The 18,238-nt window shown below is 39.4% G+C and overlaps 3 protein-coding genes, 2 long non-coding RNA genes and 2 other non-coding genes across 8 annotated transcripts; 5 read left to right on the forward strand and 2 right to left on the reverse strand.

Annotated features, from left to right (window-relative positions):
- Window positions 1–216: 216 nt before the first annotated feature.
- On the reverse strand, window positions 217–1,899 carry LOC124342427. The gene is made up of 3 exons (XR_006918815.1): window positions 1,826–1,899; window positions 873–1,053; window positions 217–807 (listed from the first exon to the last, which is right to left on the reverse strand). It is a non-coding gene; the product is annotated as an uncharacterized LOC124342427 (long non-coding RNA).
- A 1,748-nt stretch (window positions 1,900–3,647) lies between these two features.
- Window positions 3,648–5,229, reverse strand: LOC124325478. 2 transcript variants are annotated; one of them, XM_046784428.1, is made up of 4 exons: window positions 4,476–5,229; window positions 4,242–4,407; window positions 4,028–4,173; window positions 3,648–3,934 (listed from the first exon to the last, which is right to left on the reverse strand). In XM_046784428.1, the coding sequence occupies exons 1-4, from the start codon at window positions 4,799–4,801 to the stop codon at window positions 3,904–3,906; spliced, it is 669 nt and encodes a 222-aa protein (XP_046640384.1). In that variant the 5' UTR covers window positions 4,802–5,229; the 3' UTR covers window positions 3,648–3,903. The 2 variants fall into 2 exon arrangements, with proteins under 2 accessions (XP_046640384.1, XP_046640385.1); XM_046784429.1 differs by having other exon boundaries at window positions 3,648–3,968.
- A 205-nt stretch (window positions 5,230–5,434) lies between these two features.
- On the forward strand, window positions 5,435–5,546 carry Trnay-gua. The gene is made up of 2 exons: window positions 5,435–5,471; window positions 5,511–5,546. It is a non-coding gene; the product is annotated as a tRNA-Tyr (tRNA).
- A 1,782-nt stretch (window positions 5,547–7,328) lies between these two features.
- On the forward strand, window positions 7,329–12,755 carry LOC124321679 (NFX1-type zinc finger-containing protein 1-like). The gene is made up of 9 exons (XM_046784244.1): window positions 7,329–7,801; window positions 7,874–7,952; window positions 8,024–8,566; window positions 8,628–8,822; window positions 8,890–9,775; window positions 9,847–9,930; window positions 9,992–10,227; window positions 10,294–10,407; window positions 12,660–12,755. Exons 1-9 carry the CDS (start codon window positions 7,329–7,331, stop codon window positions 12,753–12,755), a joined length of 2,706 nt encoding a protein of 901 aa, XP_046640200.1.
- LOC124320855 (NFX1-type zinc finger-containing protein 1-like) lies at window positions 12,753–14,627 on the forward strand. The gene is made up of 5 exons (XM_046783759.1): window positions 12,753–12,806; window positions 12,873–13,044; window positions 13,111–13,222; window positions 13,282–13,481; window positions 13,548–14,627. Exons 2-5 carry the CDS (start codon window positions 12,887–12,889, stop codon window positions 14,485–14,487), a joined length of 1,410 nt encoding a protein of 469 aa, XP_046639715.1. The 5' UTR covers window positions 12,753–12,806; window positions 12,873–12,886; the 3' UTR covers window positions 14,488–14,627.
- A 1,674-nt stretch (window positions 14,628–16,301) lies between these two features.
- On the forward strand, window positions 16,302–16,413 carry Trnay-gua. Its single transcript has 2 exons — window positions 16,302–16,338; window positions 16,378–16,413. It is a non-coding gene; the product is annotated as a tRNA-Tyr (tRNA).
- Window positions 16,414–17,592: 1,179 nt separating this feature from the next.
- LOC124321199 lies at window positions 17,593–18,188 on the forward strand. The gene is made up of 3 exons (XR_006914181.1): window positions 17,593–17,740; window positions 17,806–17,987; window positions 18,045–18,188. It is a non-coding gene; the product is annotated as an uncharacterized LOC124321199 (long non-coding RNA).
- The last annotated feature ends 50 nt before the right edge of the window (window positions 18,189–18,238 follow it).

The following is an 18,238-nucleotide window of genomic DNA, read 5'->3' on the forward strand; positions in this document are numbered from 1 at the left end:
CTACGCATCACGTGTATAAGTTGTCTTTTGTAATTCATCTTGCCAAACGGGCGTTACCAATTAGCTGGGCTAGTACACGTGAAGATTACAAACAGTGCATGCTTCATTCCAACGACCATTCAGCGCTGCTTTACAAATATATCTTATTTAAAAAGAGGAACTAACTTTCCTAATGGCTAAAAGAGGAGAAAGGGCGTGGCTCGTAAACCTGATACAGAAAAAGGCGCAAACCCGAATCATTGTGAAAAACATGTTCTTACCCATCTTCATATTGCACCACGAAAGGAAAAGGGAATCGACAGTAGCATCAATTTAAACAATTAAAAGGCCAAAAGAGAACCCGTTAATAATATTGACCAGAACAATGTTAACATTAAATCTCTAGACTCGCAAACCATAGTTATATAGATCTTCTTGTAATTTTGTTGTTTTTGTTTCACTGATATTTTCCCTCCCACGTGCGTTACAAAACTCGGAAAGTGGCAGGACGAATCAATGCATGCAAAACAGGAGACTTGATTTCTCTGGTGCAACTTACTTTCATTGAAAGGTCAATCCGTTTCCGTTGGTGCAGGCACCAATTTATGTGCAGTAAGATGCAAGAAGAGTGGGAATTTCTTCGAAGGAACGAAACATTTTTGTCGCTCGCTGGGGAATTGACACTCGACTGTATGAATTCGACAGCGGTTCCAATTTGTAATCGATAAATAGATATTTTCTCTTCCGAATACATGTCCTTACTCTTTGTTCCATTTGGTGGAGGGAAAAACAGAATCGTAAATGTCTTTGAGAGGTCCGTTACATTACCTGTTATGAGAATAGTACATCATTAATAATTAAAACAATTACCTTGCATGAAACAATAGACTTACAAGGACTTAATTCAGGATCTGTAGCGGAAACTTGTTGACCGATAGTTAATCTTAGGGGAACTTTAAACCTTTAAATAGACAGGCTTTAGACTGCATTTGGACTCAATAGATTCTTACTGCATTTGGAAAATGAATACGAATCCATGCTAATGGTTGTGGCAGAATTCCAAGTGGGTTGAGACTGCGAAACGAAACAAATTGAAATTCAATGCGTTTCAATGTTAAGCATCGATGTTACACCAGATTCTACGCCTGGCGATCATTTACTAAAATTGAAGTTGATCATAATAAAAATTGATAAAATTGATCTACTAAAATTGAAAAGATTTCCTTATCTTTATGAAGAATTAATGTGGACGGGTGGGTGAGTCGGATGAGGTGTCGCTTGGTGATCGGGGAACCGTGCGATTGGAGTTCAAATCCCCGGGGGAGCATCTTTAGTTGCTCTCACACCCACTGACGGTGCCACAGAATGGTTGGTTATACGGTGACTAAGGAAGTGATTGAAATCGAAGAGATTGTATGATGTGTTTCCATGTCTCCCCATTCATCTGAGAATTGTCTGATGCGTTTCCAGGTTCAAAGATGACTGGGTATCGACGTAATGATCTTTAGTCTGCACAACCCTGGCTCGAATGAAAGCGAACGCTGTACCCCTTTATGGAGGAAGCTAGGAGCCAACACGATTATCGGTACCGATTGGCGGCTAACCGATAAGACCATCTTCACCTTTTTTTTCACCATGATTCATCAAACCTAACAAAGTCGTCGTGTTAATTTTTTAACACCTAATTTATATAAACCAAAACTTAGTACAATTCAAAGAGGAAGACAACTTAACAGAGCGGATAAGATAGCAAATTATTGCAGTTAAGAGTTAGGTATAAAAAAGATGTAAAAAGAAAGGGCAATTTTAAACTAATGGCAAATAAACTGGGCAATTGGGCACTCACCAAAATGTCGAGTCGCCTTTCCGTTTTGTGTGACTGGAACTGAGTCATCGTCGCAAGTGGGGCTATGGATCTATCTACGAAATCTAACGACGAACTCAACGAACAATACTAATGAAAAACACTGACTCAAGCAACTCATTGACAAAAATAAAAAAGAATTCATAAAAAAAACGCATTACATTTCTTTCATTCAAATGTTGTATAAACTGTCAGAGTGGCCCAAGTATAAAATGAGGAATGTTCAAAGAACAAGACAAGCAAGCTTGAAAACTTCGCTAAAACCAGTTTTAGCTTAGCATTGTTTTTCTTTGCAGCTTGAGCTCCATAATTAAAACGTCTTTATGTGTATACCCCCTCCTCAAGAGCTTACATTTTCAAACCATGCTACAGTTGAATAGAGCACAATGTGTCAGTTGATACTATAATATAAAGTTAGAAGATGGATGTAATGTAGCAATCAACAATCAATGACTAATTTTTCGTCAGATGTGATGTAACTGATTTATGTCTTAAAAAACATGAACCTCCTGGCAGGTTTTATAAAAAGGAATATGAAAAACTAGAAAATACTAGAAGATCGATTGGCACAGCAATATAAATAAGGAAAGAAGCTGTCCCCAGTTGAGAGTATTACACTAAAATGAGTTACCCAGAAAAAAATTGCTAGAAAACGAAACACTTGGTGCAGTGGTAAAGTGATTCGAACTATAGTAATACGCAAATCGACGATAATTATCTCAGCAGGAACGATCTGGGAACGAGACACTGAAATCAATTGAATCACTTTGTTGTGTAAGTCTTTACTGGTCTTTCGGTTTGGGCGGCAGTTAAAAATCAATTAGTACCAAGTTAACACGCATTATTTAGATTATTGCAAAAGTATACTCACATAGGACACCATAACTATAATAAGGGCTGACTCACTTTAAGCAAATTCGAAAATTGAAGTCCAGACCAGACTCACAATGTTTGCGCCCGGTTATAACGGCAGCCATTGATATTGTTTTTTATTCTTTTGTTTAGATCATCTAGTGTTGCCAATTTTCTTAACTCAACAGCTGATTTTTTTAATTAAAAAGAGGAGCGAATTTTATTTCTTCCTCTTTGAATTGTACTAAGTTTTGGTTTATATAAATTAGGTGTTAAAAAATTAACACGACGACTTTGTTAGGTTTGATGAATCATGGTGAAAAAAAAAGGTGAAGATGGTCTTACCGGTTAGCCCCCAATCGGTACCGATAATCGTGTTGGCTCCTAGCTTCCTCCATAAAGGGGTACTGCGTTCGCTTTCATTCGAGCCAGGGTTGTGCAGACTAAAGATCATTACGTCGATACCCAGTCATCTTTGAACCTGGAAACGCATCAGACAATTCTCAGATGAATGGGGAGACATGGAAACACATCATACAATCTCTTCGATTTCAATCACTTCCTTAGTCACCGTATAACCAACCATTCTGTGGCACCGTCAGTGGGTGTGAGAGCAACTAAAGATGCTCCCCCGGGGATTTGAACTCCCATCACAAGGTGCCTCGATCACCAAGCGACGCCTCATCCGATTCACCCATCCGTCCACATTGAATATATACAAAGAAAAGGAAATATTTTCAATTTTAGTAGATAAATTTTTATCATGATCAACTTCAATTTTAGTAAATGATCGCCAGACGTGGAATTTGGTGAAAAGTAAAAAGAGTAGCGAATTTTATTCAAAATCACGGTTCAACCTGTTCAACATAGTAGGCGACTTCGCATGTATTCTGAACAGGGAATACATTTTTTTATCGATTTTAAATAATGAATGAAAAATTTTATTATAAAATAAATAGTATATATTTTAAAAGGCAAGCAAAGACTGAAATTCACGTCTGTAGTTCTGTACAATACAGTCATCAGTCAATATTTCAAGTCAAACATTAAATGGTGGGGAAAATGTATACACAATCCATAAAGACAAGCTTGGCAGATCGTGATGAACCGCCAAAGATTTTTCTCTGGTTTGACTGTGTCGAATACGAACGATATTGTAGATAACTTGTGCATTTCTTTGCTCACCGTAATAGGACGTGGAAACGTGGCTAGCCAGAAACCTTATGGCATTTTCTATTTCTTCAGGGTACCAAAGTGGAGTCAGAAATTCAGACTAAATAAAAACAAACGAAATTAATTGACCGAAAAACAGAGGAGGAAACTAATTATTACCTCATTGAATGAGTCTGGCTGGTTGCAGATGCTACATTTTTGACCAAATAATTTGAACAACGCTTCACACAGGACCTGGTCGCCTTGGCGACGGATCGGAACCAAAATGAGACCTGCCCCTTCATCGACGTCCATCCTCTAATGCACTATAACGACAATTTTAATCAAGATTACAAAACGCCCAGTTCAAACGATTAGAAGAAAATTGAATTACCTTGCACTGGAACCGAGCTTTGGCAGAGAAGGAAGTTGAATGCCACGGCCACTCGACGGATAGCGGAGGAAGTTCTGTGGGTTCCAATGTCCACAGATGTCCGTGTGCGGCTACAAACGGGCGAAAGAACCAGCAAAATGCGCTCTGCCAAAATGTCTCCAATCCACTGTGACATTTTCAAAATGCCAATAAGAAAATGGAAGCTAAGTAAATAAATAATAAGTAAATTCATACTAGGGCATCGCATTCCTTCCCGGAAGAGGAACTGGCGGCGTGAACGGCGGAAGCAACGACCACTTGATGAGACGGTGGTTAGCTTGAACTTGGTTGACTTGATGATGGGAAGATTTGTCTTTGCTGCTGGAATAACACGGAAATTGAATGGGAACCAGCTCTACACTGTCCAGTGGAAGAAAAATTCCGATGACTTGATGAGGGAACACACGGGAACACAGCAACTTCACTCGAAATTTCAAAAGATTCAACCGATAAGCCACTGTCCGAAGAACTCTCAAATTCGTCATCTGTAAATAGAAAATGTGATTGGAGTTGAGAATCATTTTTAAAAGTTTAAAAGGAAATTTTAAAACAATGCTAACATTTTAATCTGTAGAAAAATACCTAAGAACTCAGTCGAGTGGTGGCTAAAACTCATATTGATGGTGAGCTGTGGGAGATTGTCCAGAGAAGATTTTGGAGTTGATGAAACAACAGAGAAGAACTGAATGAAGTACGATGCCAAATCACTCCGTTTATATATCAGAAATCGAAGAGAAAATAACCAAGACGGATTCTCCTCTTCCGTTGACTCTTTCCTCCAGCTGGAACCGCAAACAAGGACGTCGCGCTTTACGTCAAACGCTAGTCCCACTGGGACTTTTAGGGATTAAAGGGGTGGGGCAGATGATAAGGTACGGCACACATCATTTGGTAGGTGACATATTGGACTTTCGATTCCTTTCGCATGGGCTCCATCAGAATTGCTTTAAAAAAAGCTTCATCATCATCATCAAGAAAAGACTAGAAAAGTAGAAACAAAAAGACTTTATGCTGCCTAATAAATTTTAAAATGCTATTTTGTTTCAGGTAGCTCAGTTGCAATAAACGTTCGCCGCCAGTAGAAGACACACGTTGTCTGGTCAAACGGTAAAGTGTGCACTAATTACATTGATAATATTACACGAAAATGTATCCCGTCGGTAGCTCAGTTGGCAGAGCGGTGGACTGTAGATTCGATTCAAGAAAGTTGACTTCGTGAAATTACAAGTTATCCATAGGTCGCTGGTTCAATTCCGGCCCGACGGAATCCATTTTGATGTCCCTCCCTTTTAACGCAGATCAAAAGAAACGCAACGACGAGATTTTTTTATAGCGCTTCTAATCAGAATTATTCCACTAAAGTTAAAATTTATACATTATTGTTTTCGGTACAAACGGATAATGTAGAAACTTGCTTGGAAATCAAGAGAAAGGAAGCAAGAGAAATAGTCTGTTTAGGAAAGCGTAGCCGCCGGCAGCAGGTAAATAGAACAACAAGCAATAGCTGCTGGTGACGTACGTATATTCATTGCGGGGGGTGTGGCAGCATTTAATACTCTTTAACTCTAACACCAGAGCTGGCCCAGAAGCCCAGAACAATCAATTCATTGTTTTCATATTTTATATCCTGCCGTTTGTCATAGGTGACCGGTTAGATTTACGGTAGCCTAATCATTTTTGCGAGTGTATAATTTGATCGAAATTTCAATGCTCTAAGTTGATTTTCTCAACTTTTATGACCGTAAAAAATTCTATGTGTCTTCTCTTCATTGAAGTTCGTGCAAACTTATGCTAGTGGGTTGCATACAATAAAAGTAAGAAACCCTTAAATCGGCTGCGGATGCTGTACCATAGTCAGGGGGCGACACTTATGGAATTAACGAAGAAGTGTGGCGTAGAATGAAAGAAACATTTTTAAACGCACGCTTGGACTTGTAATATTAACTTCGTGTATCACATTTGCATTATTATTTCAGCTTAGATAATTTATAGTCTAAACGATGCTTTCTTCTTTTGCCATGTGAGAAGAGAACCATACGGCACACATCTTTAGAAGATGCTGGACTTTTACTTCCACCAGCAAGGGCCCCACCAGCAAGGGCACCACCAGAATTACTTCTACTAAAAAGAGCTACAGCATCAAGAAAAGACCACTAAAGGTACTAAATTAATTTAAATCGTTTAAGTAATCGTGTTTGATATTTAAAATAACGAAAAATTTCCTTGACTATCTAATATGTTTCGTGTGTCTGACGCGCGAAATTAGAAGATAATCTTTAAAATTTAACTTGTTATGCTATCGCATGTCATAACGTACATAGTTCTGTTTTTGAATGTGGTCCCGCACTACTTCCTTTCGTTTTTTCATTAATTATTCAGTCAAAATTCCTTTTTCTCGCTGAGATTTACGTTTTTCTTGTTTAGTTTCCTCTATTAACTCCTCTGTTTTTCTTGAATTTGAAATTAGTTTTAAGTAGTTGAAAATGAAAATCAAAGAATTTTAGCAAACAAAAACCCCGTGACGCTGACTGTAACTGCAAGAAAACGAAACGCTTCCAGTATTTCCATATCTCGAAAATAACGAACGATAGATTGCCAATCAGATTTCCGAACGTGATCTTGGCGTTGCTGCGTATTTTTGCTATATTGTGTGGCGTCATGGACACTGATCCATTACATTTTGTTTCACATTTCCCAGACATAGAGCAGTTCGATCAGCCAACATTTGAGTCTTGTTGTCAACCATAAAACATTATTCGTTACCCTCCCTCCTATTTTTCGGGTTAACACTTTCATGTCGTCGTTGCCTCGTTGGTGATTTGCTCGAGGATTCCCGTCCTCCTCATTCCCACGGACTGATCACTTTGATGCCCAGATAGACATACCACAAGTTTGAAGATCAGTGTGCGTTTACCTTTCGAACTGTAACCATCTTTTCGCTACCTCTTAGCTTCAGAAGAAAAAGACTAATTGCATGGCCATTTACTTTTTTAAAGTTCGTTGCGAGTTTCGTGTAGACTGATTAAAGAGTTCTTAAAGTAGAAAAAAATGTCTGAAACACCAAGATTGTTAATTGACCATCCGCCAGACGATGTTACGAAATGGAACATTGTGCCTAGCCAACGTGACATTTTGCGGTCTGATGAAGTCTACCTTCGGCCCAATTTTATAGGCAAATCTTATCCCGAACTGAAAACGTACGTGGACGTACAAATGCGCCTACTAATGGAAGATTTTATGCAACCCCTTCGATATGGAATGGCAAAACTGCTCTCGGGAAAATTTCGAGATGTCCAGGAACTGCGAATTTATGAAAATGTCACCATTAAACGAAGCGGACTTATCCAGGATCGTCGAAGGGTGATTCCGGAACGTGAATCATCATGGCGTATCTACTCTGTAAATTTTAAGGAGTTAACGAGAGTCAACTGGAGCTCAAGTCGGAGACTTATTCACGGATCGCTCGTTTGTCTTTGGGATCCAACATCAAACGATCTAATCGTAGCCAGCGTCGTACACAGGTTTAATATTTGTTCAAAAATTTATTTGATTACTTTGAATTTTAACTATCTAATTATGTCTGCCATCCTCAGTAACCCACAGGAATTAGCCAGGGGGCAAGTCATGTTAGCGATAGAATCCTTAGATGAGCCAGACCACTTTCATAAGAAGGTATTTAAATCATTTGTTGTTCAATATTGTAGCCAATTCTTTTATTCATTTAATGCATTTTGTTTTATTAGACGTACATCATGTTAGAATCAGTGATATTCTATGAACCATATCGAGCTGTACTCCAAGTACTTCAGGACTTTACGCAGGATTCTTTCCCAATGCTGGACTACTTCCTTGGGACAGAAACGGATCACACGCCTCCGTCTTATGACTGGCAGTCGTATACTTACGTCCTGCGTAAAAGTGAAAACTCGTCTTTCATCGTTGAAAACCTGGCTGATTTTTCTGAGTGGCCAACTGCCAACGAAATGGGATTGGACAAGAGGCAATACGAAGCATTGTACACGGCCCTTACCAGCCGAGTGGCTTTGATTCAAGGGCCGCCTGGAACAGGGAAGACTTTCCTCGCCCTTCGAATTATCCAATCTTTGCTGGATAACAAAAGTTCATGGCAAGGACAAAATGAGGGAGCACTACTGGCAAAATCGGAAATTTCTGAAAGCGGAGCTAGTTGTCGAGTGAATTGGCGCGTTAAAAACAAAATTTTCTGGGAGAACTATTTTGGAGAATGGCGCGATGATCGAGCACCCATAGTTGTTATCTGCCTTACGGTACGTCATCTAAGGAGTTAATGTCATGGAAATTTATTTTTAGTCTTTTGAAATTTTTTAGAATCATGCATTGGACCAATTTTTAGAAGGAGTCCTTCGCTCGACCGACAAAATAATAAGAATTGGAAGCCAATCCAAATCGCCAATCTTAGAGAACTTCACTTTACATAAAGTGAAATCAAAAGTCTGGGAGGCTCAAAATAACGGACCTTATGCTGAATCAAACTATCCTTATTATTTTCTTAAAATGAAGGAGGTATCATTCAAAGAATTGACGTGGAAATCCTAATTCGCAGCATTACAAATAAAATTTTGTATTTCAGCTTCGAGTCAATATGGAGATGCAAATTGGTTTCATCCAACAAAATATTCGTAAAACTTTTTCTGAGATCGTCAAACTTGCTGACCTGAAACGACGAGGTGTCATCAGCGCTGAAATTTGCGATGTCTTTGAGAAAGCCGAAAGATATTGGGTAAAGCGCAAACGTAAAGAAAATGTTCTCGAATGGTGGTTGGGCTGGACAAACCACCGACAACTCCTCAAAGTATTCCGAGAGACGCGAATTGAAAATCGCTGCCAAATTGGTGAAGTGACTGCTGTCTTCACAGCGGATGAAAGCGATTCAGCCATTGCTCACAATCTAGAAGAGAATTGTGAAGATTCTGAAGTGACCGCTATTGATTCAATTGAAGAAATCGTTTTTGATGATGACGAAGACTTTAAAGAAGAGCTTCGTGTAGCCCAAGAAAAAACGAAAGTTAAAACTACGTCAGATGAAGCCTCTGAGAAAAAAGACCCAACTTTACATTTTGACAAGACGGCAGTATCTTTAGAAGAGGAAACGCTCGTCGATTTTGCTAAAAATCAATTGAACATAATGGAGTTTGTACGGGATCTACTTTCCGCGATCCCAAACGCAAGCCCAAACGATGCCTGCCTAGAAGAGAGTTTTGATGTCGGCCAAATCTTGACTATGCCCTTAAGACAACGTTGGATGTTGTTTAGAAAATGGAAACGTTCTTATCAGGAAATGATTGAACAGGATGTGCGCAAATCAAAAGAAGAATACGAGTCGCAAATAAAAGAGTACAATCAACTCAAAGGCCAAGCCCTAGCAGCCCTTTGTCGAACTGCGGACGTCATCGGCATGACAACCACTGGAGCAGCAAAGAACCGCTTGCTACTGGAATCGCTTAAAGCGAAAGTTGGTACGTCCTTTTAATTTTTCAAACATTGAACTCGTAAACTTGTTTTCATTGACGGTGTTATCCCTCTTCAGTTATGGTAGAAGAAGCAGCCGAAGTGCTTGAAACGCATATTGTGTGTTCACTGACAGCTGATTGCCAGCAATTGATTATGATCGGTAAGGTTTTAATTTTTCAGATAACTACGAACAAAGCTTGTTATTGGGTCTGAATGATTAGGGGATCACCAACAGCTACGGCCGTCGGTAAACGTGTACGATTTAGCAAAGAACTATCATCTGGATGTGTCGTTATTTGAACGACTCATCTTGGGTGGCCTGAAAGCTGTTAGACTGGGCGTCCAGCACCGAATGCGGCCCGAAATAGTGCGACTAATCGTTTCTGCCATCTACGAAGAATTGGAAAATCACTCTACCGTCTACGATCACCCTCATGTTCCGGGAATGCAGCACGATGTAAGATCCAGCCATATTTTATGATAACCTTTGTTATTTTAATTCTTTTATTACGTCAAATTTCAGGTCTATTTTTATCATCACAACTATCCGGAGAAGGAGGACGGAAGCAGTTTTTACAATCGCCATGAAGTCGATATGTCTCTCCGATTGGCTATTTATCTCATTCGTGAACAGAAAGTCGCTCCCCAACAAATCACCATCTTGGCCACATACACCGCCCAGCTTCATCAGTTTCTGAATTCGCGCAAATCTTACGAATTAGGCCTACTGGCCGATATCCGTATAACGGTCGTCGATAATTTTCAAGGAGAGGAGAATGATGTCATTATTCTTTCGCTGGTGCGAAATAACAGCCGGAACTCTGTCGGTTTCCTCCGCACTGCTAATCGCGTTTGTGTAGCATTGTCTCGTGCCCGTAACGGCCTCTACATTCTCGGGAATATTCGTATGCTAGCTACTGCAAGCCCTGTCTGGGCTGACATGGAAAAAGTATTGAAAGAACACGACCAAATCGGCGAGGAGATTCCACTGCGATGTGACCGCCACCATGACATCGTCCGTAAAGTAAGCACAAATCGTTGAAATTGTTATAAGTTTTCAGTTAATCTACAATTTTATGTTTTTCCGCAGGTCAAACGGTCCAATGATTTCCCTATTGGATCGTTTTGTCGCGAGTTGTGTGGTGCAGAGCTTGATTGCGGCCACCTTTGCAAAATCATCTGTCACCCGGATGAACTACATACAAACAGCTGTTCCGAAATAATTATCAAACTTTTAGACTGCGGACATAGTTATTCTGGGCCCTGCTCAAGAAATTCCGAAAACTGGTCCTGCCCAGAGTTTGTGATCGTGACCAAGGAGCCGTGCATGCACGAACTTAAAATTCCATGCTCCAAGCTTCAAAAAGGAGAGTTCCCCTGTTCTTTCCCGGAGATGAAGAAACTTCCCTGCGGACACATCAAACAGCTTCCGTGCTCTACGCCGCTGGATGCCTCCCTGTGTGATACGGAAGTGGAATTCGTAATGTTGTGCTCTCACCTGACGACAATTCGATGCGGTTTGCCAGCAGACGATCGACAAAAGCTAGCTGCTTACTGTACTGAGCTTGTCCGTAAGAAACTTTTATGTGGCCATCCAAAACGGATGAAATGCAACGAAGATCCGACGGAATTCGACTGTGGCGTTGAGGATGAACGTCTTCTGGATTGCGGGCATCTTTTCCAGTATGCTTGCCCCGGGAAATCCATGGATGCATTTATTTTGTCCTGTGAGCGGATTGTCGATCAACAAATGCCATGTGGGCATACGCAGAAAATTACGTGTTCTAAACCGCTTACACGGTGCGTTCAAGAAGTCGTCCGAGCTCTCGAGTGTGGTCACAGCGTCAAAAGCGCTTGCTGGAACACTACACCAACCTGTACGGCGATTGCAGAGAAGACATTGGCGTGCGGCCACCAGCAGTCTGTCCAATGCAATATCGACTCGGTTGTTTGCATCGAACTCGTCAAAGTCCTTCATCCCGTTTGTTCGCATTTACAGTTGGTTCCCTGTTTGATGACCAAAGATGAAACTTATTTGCGCAACTTGAAATGCAAAACGGAGACATTGAAATTTCTAAATTGTGGACACGAAGCTCTGCTTCCTTGTTCCCAGGAAATCGACGACAGCATTGTCTGTTCTACTTTCATTGATGTTACGCTTCCGTGTAACCACATGACCAACATTCCATGCAGTAATAGTGACATGAAAGCAAAGAAGAAATGCATAGTGAAATGCCGAGCCCCTCTCGATTGTGGCCATGGCTGCTCGCTGATTTGCCACGACCAAGCAATTGCACATGTTTGCAAGCAAATAGTTCCAAAACAACTGAAATGCGCTCATTACGTGGTACGCATTTTTATTCCTTTTCCACAATATTACAATTTTGATCGTTAAGAAATATTTCATTTACAGAATATGCCGTGTTCCCGCCAACCATTTGACGAAGTTTGTCGCGCACCCGTCTCCGTTCAACGTGCTTGCCGTCATGCGTGGATGACCGAATGTGTTAATAGGTCTTCGAAAGATGTGCCCGTCTGTCGTGAACTAATAAAGAAAACATTGCCCTGCAATCATTTGGCATTGGTTGAATGTTCCGTATCGACTGATGACATTTTCTGCAACGAGATATGCGATCATGTCCTTGCTTGTCAACACAGTGTACCTACTAGATGTGGAGTCTCGATGAATCAAAGGTACTTGTTGACGTGTCCTATAAAAGAACTGAAAGAATTACCGTGCGGTCACATCTACACCTTCAATTGTGGATCTTATGAAGCTACCATATCTCTAGATAGCCTTTACTGCAGGTAAACAAATTTAAACTGTGACACCGAGGCAAGTTTAATTTAATTTAATTAATTTTTATGGTCTTAGGGTTATGGTGGAAAAAACGGTCCCGGAATGCGGTCATAGAATTATGTTTGAGTGTGGAAAACAAGTGTCAAAATACGACTGCCCACAAGAAGTCGAGCTTGAACTTATAAAACTTTCGTGTGGTCATTCTTTACGAGGGGAATGCCGACTTCTTTACGCAGGTACTATCTCAAATTACTTTTAACCATGCATAATTAATCCCATTGCTTGTTACATTTTGTTTGTAGATAAAACTGACATTATGGAAGCCGCGATGCAAGCGGCAAAGTGCATTGGTCCTTGCCGAGCAAAACTCGTTTGCGGTCACCGTTGCACCGCACGCTGTCACGAATGCCAGACGAGCGGACTCCATTCAGTCTGCGCCCAACGCTGTAATCGTGCTCTTATATGCGGGCATATGTACGTGATAATTTCAATTCGTATTTTTAAATCTACTACAAATTATAATCAAATTACTCTTGATAGGTGTGAAGCCAAATGCACTAAAGTGTGCCCTCCGTGCAAGAAACCTTGCGGATACCAATGCTCACATCAAAAGTGTTCAGCATCATGTGGCGATGAATGTTTCATGTGCACGGTAACGTCTTTTTAAGTTTGCATTGTAGTAAAATTCCTAATAGTAATTTGTTTTAACAGGAAACCTGTGGCTGGAAATGCCAGCACATGAAATGCAGTCATCCCTGCTACGAATTTTGCAATCGGGAACCTTGTGACGAGCCTTGTCACGAAATCTTACCTTGTGGTCATCAATGTGACAGCGTCTGCGGTGAAAATTGCCCGCCAAAATGTTTGTCTTGTTCTGGTAAAAAAATACCAAACTTCAATCAGAGATCCAGGTAAAAACAGTTAGACAAAATCGTGTTAAAAGATTATCTAAACGCTATAAATTTTTTAATGTTCAGGTACATTTATCTGGAATGCGGTCACTGGATCGAAGTGAAAGAAATGGACGAGTGGGTGAATCGAAAGGATGAGAGTGAAGAGCCCATCCGCCAAATCCGTTTCCCTTCGTGTCCGCAGTGCAGAAAGGTGATCCGACAGTGTTTCCGCTATGGTGACCAAATCAAAGCCTTTTATTTGGATTTGATTGGCATAAAATGGGTCTATGTCAAGGATGAAACGATCCGCATTGTCGAAAAAGTTAAGCAAGCACTGAACAAATGGAAACCGCCAATAGCGGAAACAGAAGATGACGACCGCATCAAATCGACTTTTCTTCGTCTTACGTCTCTGTCTAATTGCAACAATTTGAATAGCGACCAACGTTGGGATCTCATTTATCGGATTCAGTTAATCTACCTAATGTCGTGTATAGTGAACGATTCAAAGAAGAAATACGCGATGAAAAATAACAGAAAAAAGGAAGAGTTTACTCTAAAACAGTCATCAGTGGAACACATTGTGTGCGAGATTTCCAGCGCATTCCTCTACATGGAGAAAAATTCGAATTCTGGATATGGATACTATTTCGACTTGTTCATTGCCTTGAAACGGATGGATTTGTATCGACAATACTACGCTGTGAATTCTCTGTCGGAAAGACTCCCGAAATCCAGTCGCGTCAATCAGAGGCAACTAGAGAAAGTCGCCAATCTACTAAACAACAATCAAAGATTGACCAATGCTGAAGAAAATTTTCTTGTCAATTGGTTCGAAGAAAAATCGGCTTTTTACGGGATTAATTTGACCAGTTCATTCAATCGTGCTAACGTCCAGCTCGTACAACGGCTAGACATGAGCAATGATACGTGGTTCAAGTGCACTCGATCTTTTTGCGAGGCTGTCTTCTCTAAAACTTGCGACAAAAAATGTCCCGAATGTTTGGACGAGCTTGAGGCTTGATTCAGTTAAGTTTTTTTATTATTGTTTAAGTTGTTTAACTGCGGCAGTTCCATTTGCTTTATGTTTAATCATTTACTGCTCATTTTAAGCGCATTAAGTCTACCAAGATAATCGAATACAGATACTTTGATGAACCTTTGTTTATTGTTCGACATTTGTGGAAGTGGGCGTTGAGTTCGAGTAAAAATTTCAGGACTTCGTCGCCGATGCCCCCAAGGACAAACTCATCGTGCGATTGGAGACATGACAAGCATTCGATTGGATTGGATACAAGGACCGACTTTCAAGGAGATGTTGCCCAAATGGATCCTGTTCCTATGGGTAATAGAATCTTGTTTTGTTTCTCGAGGCTTTTCGCTTTTCTTTGGGCATGGTATTGTTAATCGATCTAGCTGTTTAGTTTAGTTTCTATTTGGTAAATTGTCCATTGGAGTTTAGGTTACATTTCACGACACGGGCAGTGGTTTTTAGTAATTTTAATTATATAGCCAAGTAGTTGCAGCCATTGTTGGGGAATCAATTCAATAGCAAGAATACTGTCTTTGAAAAATTTAAAAGAAAACAATCGATGGCTATGTTAGACCATCGCTGTATCAGTTGCGAAAGGAAGATTCGATGGGCCACGACGTGTAGAATTCTATGTAGGCCATCGTTCGTACACCTCTAAAATGTTTAGTAAAGTATTAAAATAAAATATTAAATTATATCGTGTCTAAAGAATACATATTGATTTCAATTCCCGGTTTAACGCAAGCAATCCGTATCGGAGAAAATATCCCATTAAACGAGTAGCGATTAAATGTGGGAGTAATGCGCAAATAGTGTTCTCCCAATAGTCATCACTTTGCTACAGTCCTCACTCCTCACAACTTATCCAAAATAGCGTTTCGATTTCGAGCTCGCTATAAATTTTTATTGGATCCGCGAACGAATTTGTACCAAATTTTCGGACTATGTCACTAAGTATACTGGTAATATTCTTAATTGCAATAAATTCTAACTGGGAAACAGAATCACAGAAAATAGACTTCAATAAGAATGAATTTGGCGATCACTTCACGTTTGCTGTATTCCACGTAAGTATCCCCGCTACTCTGTATATAGGCCTAATGTATCTAATTGATGTGAAGTATTTGTAGTCGTTGTATTTGTTTTATTTTAAATAAGAATCCTCCTTTTGATGTATTGACTTTCAATTCACTGGCTTCAGTCCCTTTCTACATGCCTGGCTTGCAGAAAAACTTCACTTTATAGGTATATGCCTATTCAATCTAAAAAGTCGTCTCTGAATTTCAATAATGCACAATCACGCATTACATTATTATCTGGATGTTAAATGAGTCATACCGATAGATTTGTCCATCTGTAGTTTGTCCGTCATTTTTACATCAACCACGAGTCCATCTTCGTCATGAAAATTGAAATTGAATTAATTTTTTCTTCTAACTTTAATCTTTTTTACAAGTAGAATTTCTTACACGGTACTCAATCATACAAACATCGGTCAAACCGGTAGCGGGTTCATCATTGAGTATGCTATTCGTTTGCTAAAATCGTTAGTAAAATGAAAAAAGTAGGATTCATTCCAATCGGTTCGCTTTTTATCTATATCTATTATTTCTATCTATTTATTAGAAAAACTAAAAAGGTAGAAAAAAAAAAGACTTCATGTTGCCTAATAAATTTTAAAATGCTATTTTGTTTCAGGTAGTTCAGTTGATATAAACGTTTCGTCGCCAGTAGAAGACACACGTTGTCTGCTCAAACTGTAAAGTGTAACTAAGTACATTGATAATATTACATGTAAATGTATCCCGTTGGTAGCTCAGTTGGCAGAGCGGTGGACTGTAGATTCGATTCACGAAAGTTGGCTTCGTGAAAATACAAGTTATCCATAGGTCGCTGGTTCAATTCCGGCCCGACGGAATCCATTTTGATGTCACTCCCTTTTAACGCAGATCAAAAGAAGCGCAACAACGAGATTTTTTATAGCGATTCTACTCAGAATTATTCCACTAAAGTTAAAATGTATACATTATTGTTTTCGGTGCATACGGATAATGTGGAAACTTACTTGGAAATCAAAAGAAAGGGAGCAAAAGAAATAGTCTGTTTAGGAAAGTGTGGCCGCCGGCAGCAGGTAAATAGAACAACAGGCGATAGCTGCAGGCAGCTGCTGGGCATTCTTGACGTATATTCATTGCAGGCGATCTGACCGCATTTAATACTCGACGTACCAGAGCTGGCCCAGAAGCCCAGAGGCCAGAACAATTAATACGATATTATAATATTCCCAATTCTTCAGTTTGGCATACGTGCAGCTAAACGGTAGCCTAATAGTTTTTTTCGCATGTGTAATCTGATCGAGATTTCAATTCTGTCCTTCTGTCAAGTTGATTTTCTCTACTTTTGCTGACCGAAATAAGTTTTTCTTTACGTTATTCGTACTATTCATTGAGGTTTGTGCGAATTGATGTGGTTGGATTGCAAACAATTAGTCAATTGACTTTTAATCGATTGTGGATGCTATACGTGAGGGAGCGGCATAATAAGGAAACGATGAAGGAAGAAGCAGAATGAAAGGGAATCATAGGAAGAAGGAACAGCGTGCGCATAGACTTGTCCACTCTGACTCTAATAACTTAATCTATAATAAAAACACGGAATTACGATTAAAGGACAAAGCAGCAGTTGGTTTTTAGGTCATCAGTAAAAGCGGATACAAAAAAAAAATCGCTAATCAAGGACAACATGACGATGTTTTAACATGGGCTAGAATTTTATTTCATTTTTTAACTTATACTCGTTAAACTTTGTTCAAAAGTTTTAGGGTTCATGTAGTTAGAGGCTAATAGCTTTCAAGATTTATGCGTAAAAATTAAAGTATTAGGTAATAAATAAAAGAAGAATAAAATTAAAATTTTTAAATGTAACTTATAACTATTTTTCTGACATATACAATCATGGTCATCAGCAGAATTAATCGAGAATAGCAACATATACATCGCTTTTAGATTGACATTGAACTAGGGGAAATTAGTCTAAGGTTAAATTTCTTTCACTAATCCTTGCAGTTCATAACCGGTTTCAAACGAGCCTTCAAAAATGTGAAAAGCGCACGTATAAAAAGGCAATATTTGGTTGGAATAAAATGTCAAAGCAAGTCCACCAGTATCACAAAAAACACTGCAGAAAAATTAGCGCAATAAATATTTGTTGATTTCTAGCAATAATGGATACCGATACCTATAAGGTAATGTTAAACTTCACGTCGGTTATGTTTGCATTCTAAAATTTTTTTTTTTTTTTTTTTCGTAGATTGTGTTGCTCATCGGAGCTTAAATTTGAGTTGATTTAACACGCTGAAGATGCCTCCCTGAAGAGTTCCTGAAATCTTCCCGGAACAAATGCGTTAAACCCATTTTACTTAAATTACGACAAGGATAACTTTAGTGTTAGTTACGTGAATGGATATGGCCAAAGTTGCAGGGAAAACGGAGGTAAGTAAGTTTAAAGGGTGAAGAATGAACATTTCGTAAATTATCTCTATATTCTAGGCTACAATGGATTCCGCTAGTTTAATTCTGCGTTGCATAACAGCAACTGTAAAAACAATTTGTATCCACTTAATCCTATAATGTGCTTCACAATAAATATCTATTATAGCAAATACAAACCTGGTGCATTCACTTAAGAACTTACTTACGTGAACAACTATTACTGAGACAAAGAGGAATTTTATCCGCTTGCT

This window comes from Daphnia pulicaria, chromosome 1 (genome assembly GCF_021234035.1).
Source record: "Daphnia pulicaria isolate SC F1-1A chromosome 1, SC_F0-13Bv2, whole genome shotgun sequence".
Classification (NCBI taxonomy): Eukaryota; Metazoa; Arthropoda; class Branchiopoda; order Diplostraca; family Daphniidae; genus Daphnia; species Daphnia pulicaria.

Coding starts and splice junctions, on each gene's coding strand:
- LOC124325478 (XM_046784428.1), bottom strand. CDS start 4,801: ATGATTCTCAACTCCAATCACATTTTCTATTTACAGATGACGAATTTG. Junction 4,174..4,241: donor AAGCTCGGTTCCAGTGCAAG/GTAATTCAATTT, acceptor TTGTCGTTATAG/TGCATTAGAGGATGGACGTC. Junction 3,935..4,027: donor AGCCAGACTCATTCAATGAG/GTAATAATTAGT, acceptor GGTACCCTGAAG/AAATAGAAAATGCCATAAGG.
- LOC124321679 (XM_046784244.1), top strand. CDS start 7,329: ATGTCTGAAACACCAAGATTGTTAATTGACCATCCGCCAGACGATGTT. Junction 7,802..7,873: donor GTAGCCAGCGTCGTACACAG/GTTTAATATTTG, acceptor TGCCATCCTCAG/TAACCCACAGGAATTAGCCA. Junction 9,931..9,991: donor CCAGCAATTGATTATGATCG/GTAAGGTTTTAA, acceptor CTGAATGATTAG/GGGATCACCAACAGCTACGG.
- LOC124320855 (XM_046783759.1), top strand. CDS start 12,887: ATGGAAGCCGCGATGCAAGCGGCAAAGTGCATTGGTCCTTGCCGAGCA. Junction 13,045..13,110: donor GCTCTTATATGCGGGCATAT/GTACGTGATAAT, acceptor TACTCTTGATAG/GTGTGAAGCCAAATGCACTA. Junction 13,482..13,547: donor AACTTCAATCAGAGATCCAG/GTAAAAACAGTT, acceptor TTTAATGTTCAG/GTACATTTATCTGGAATGCG.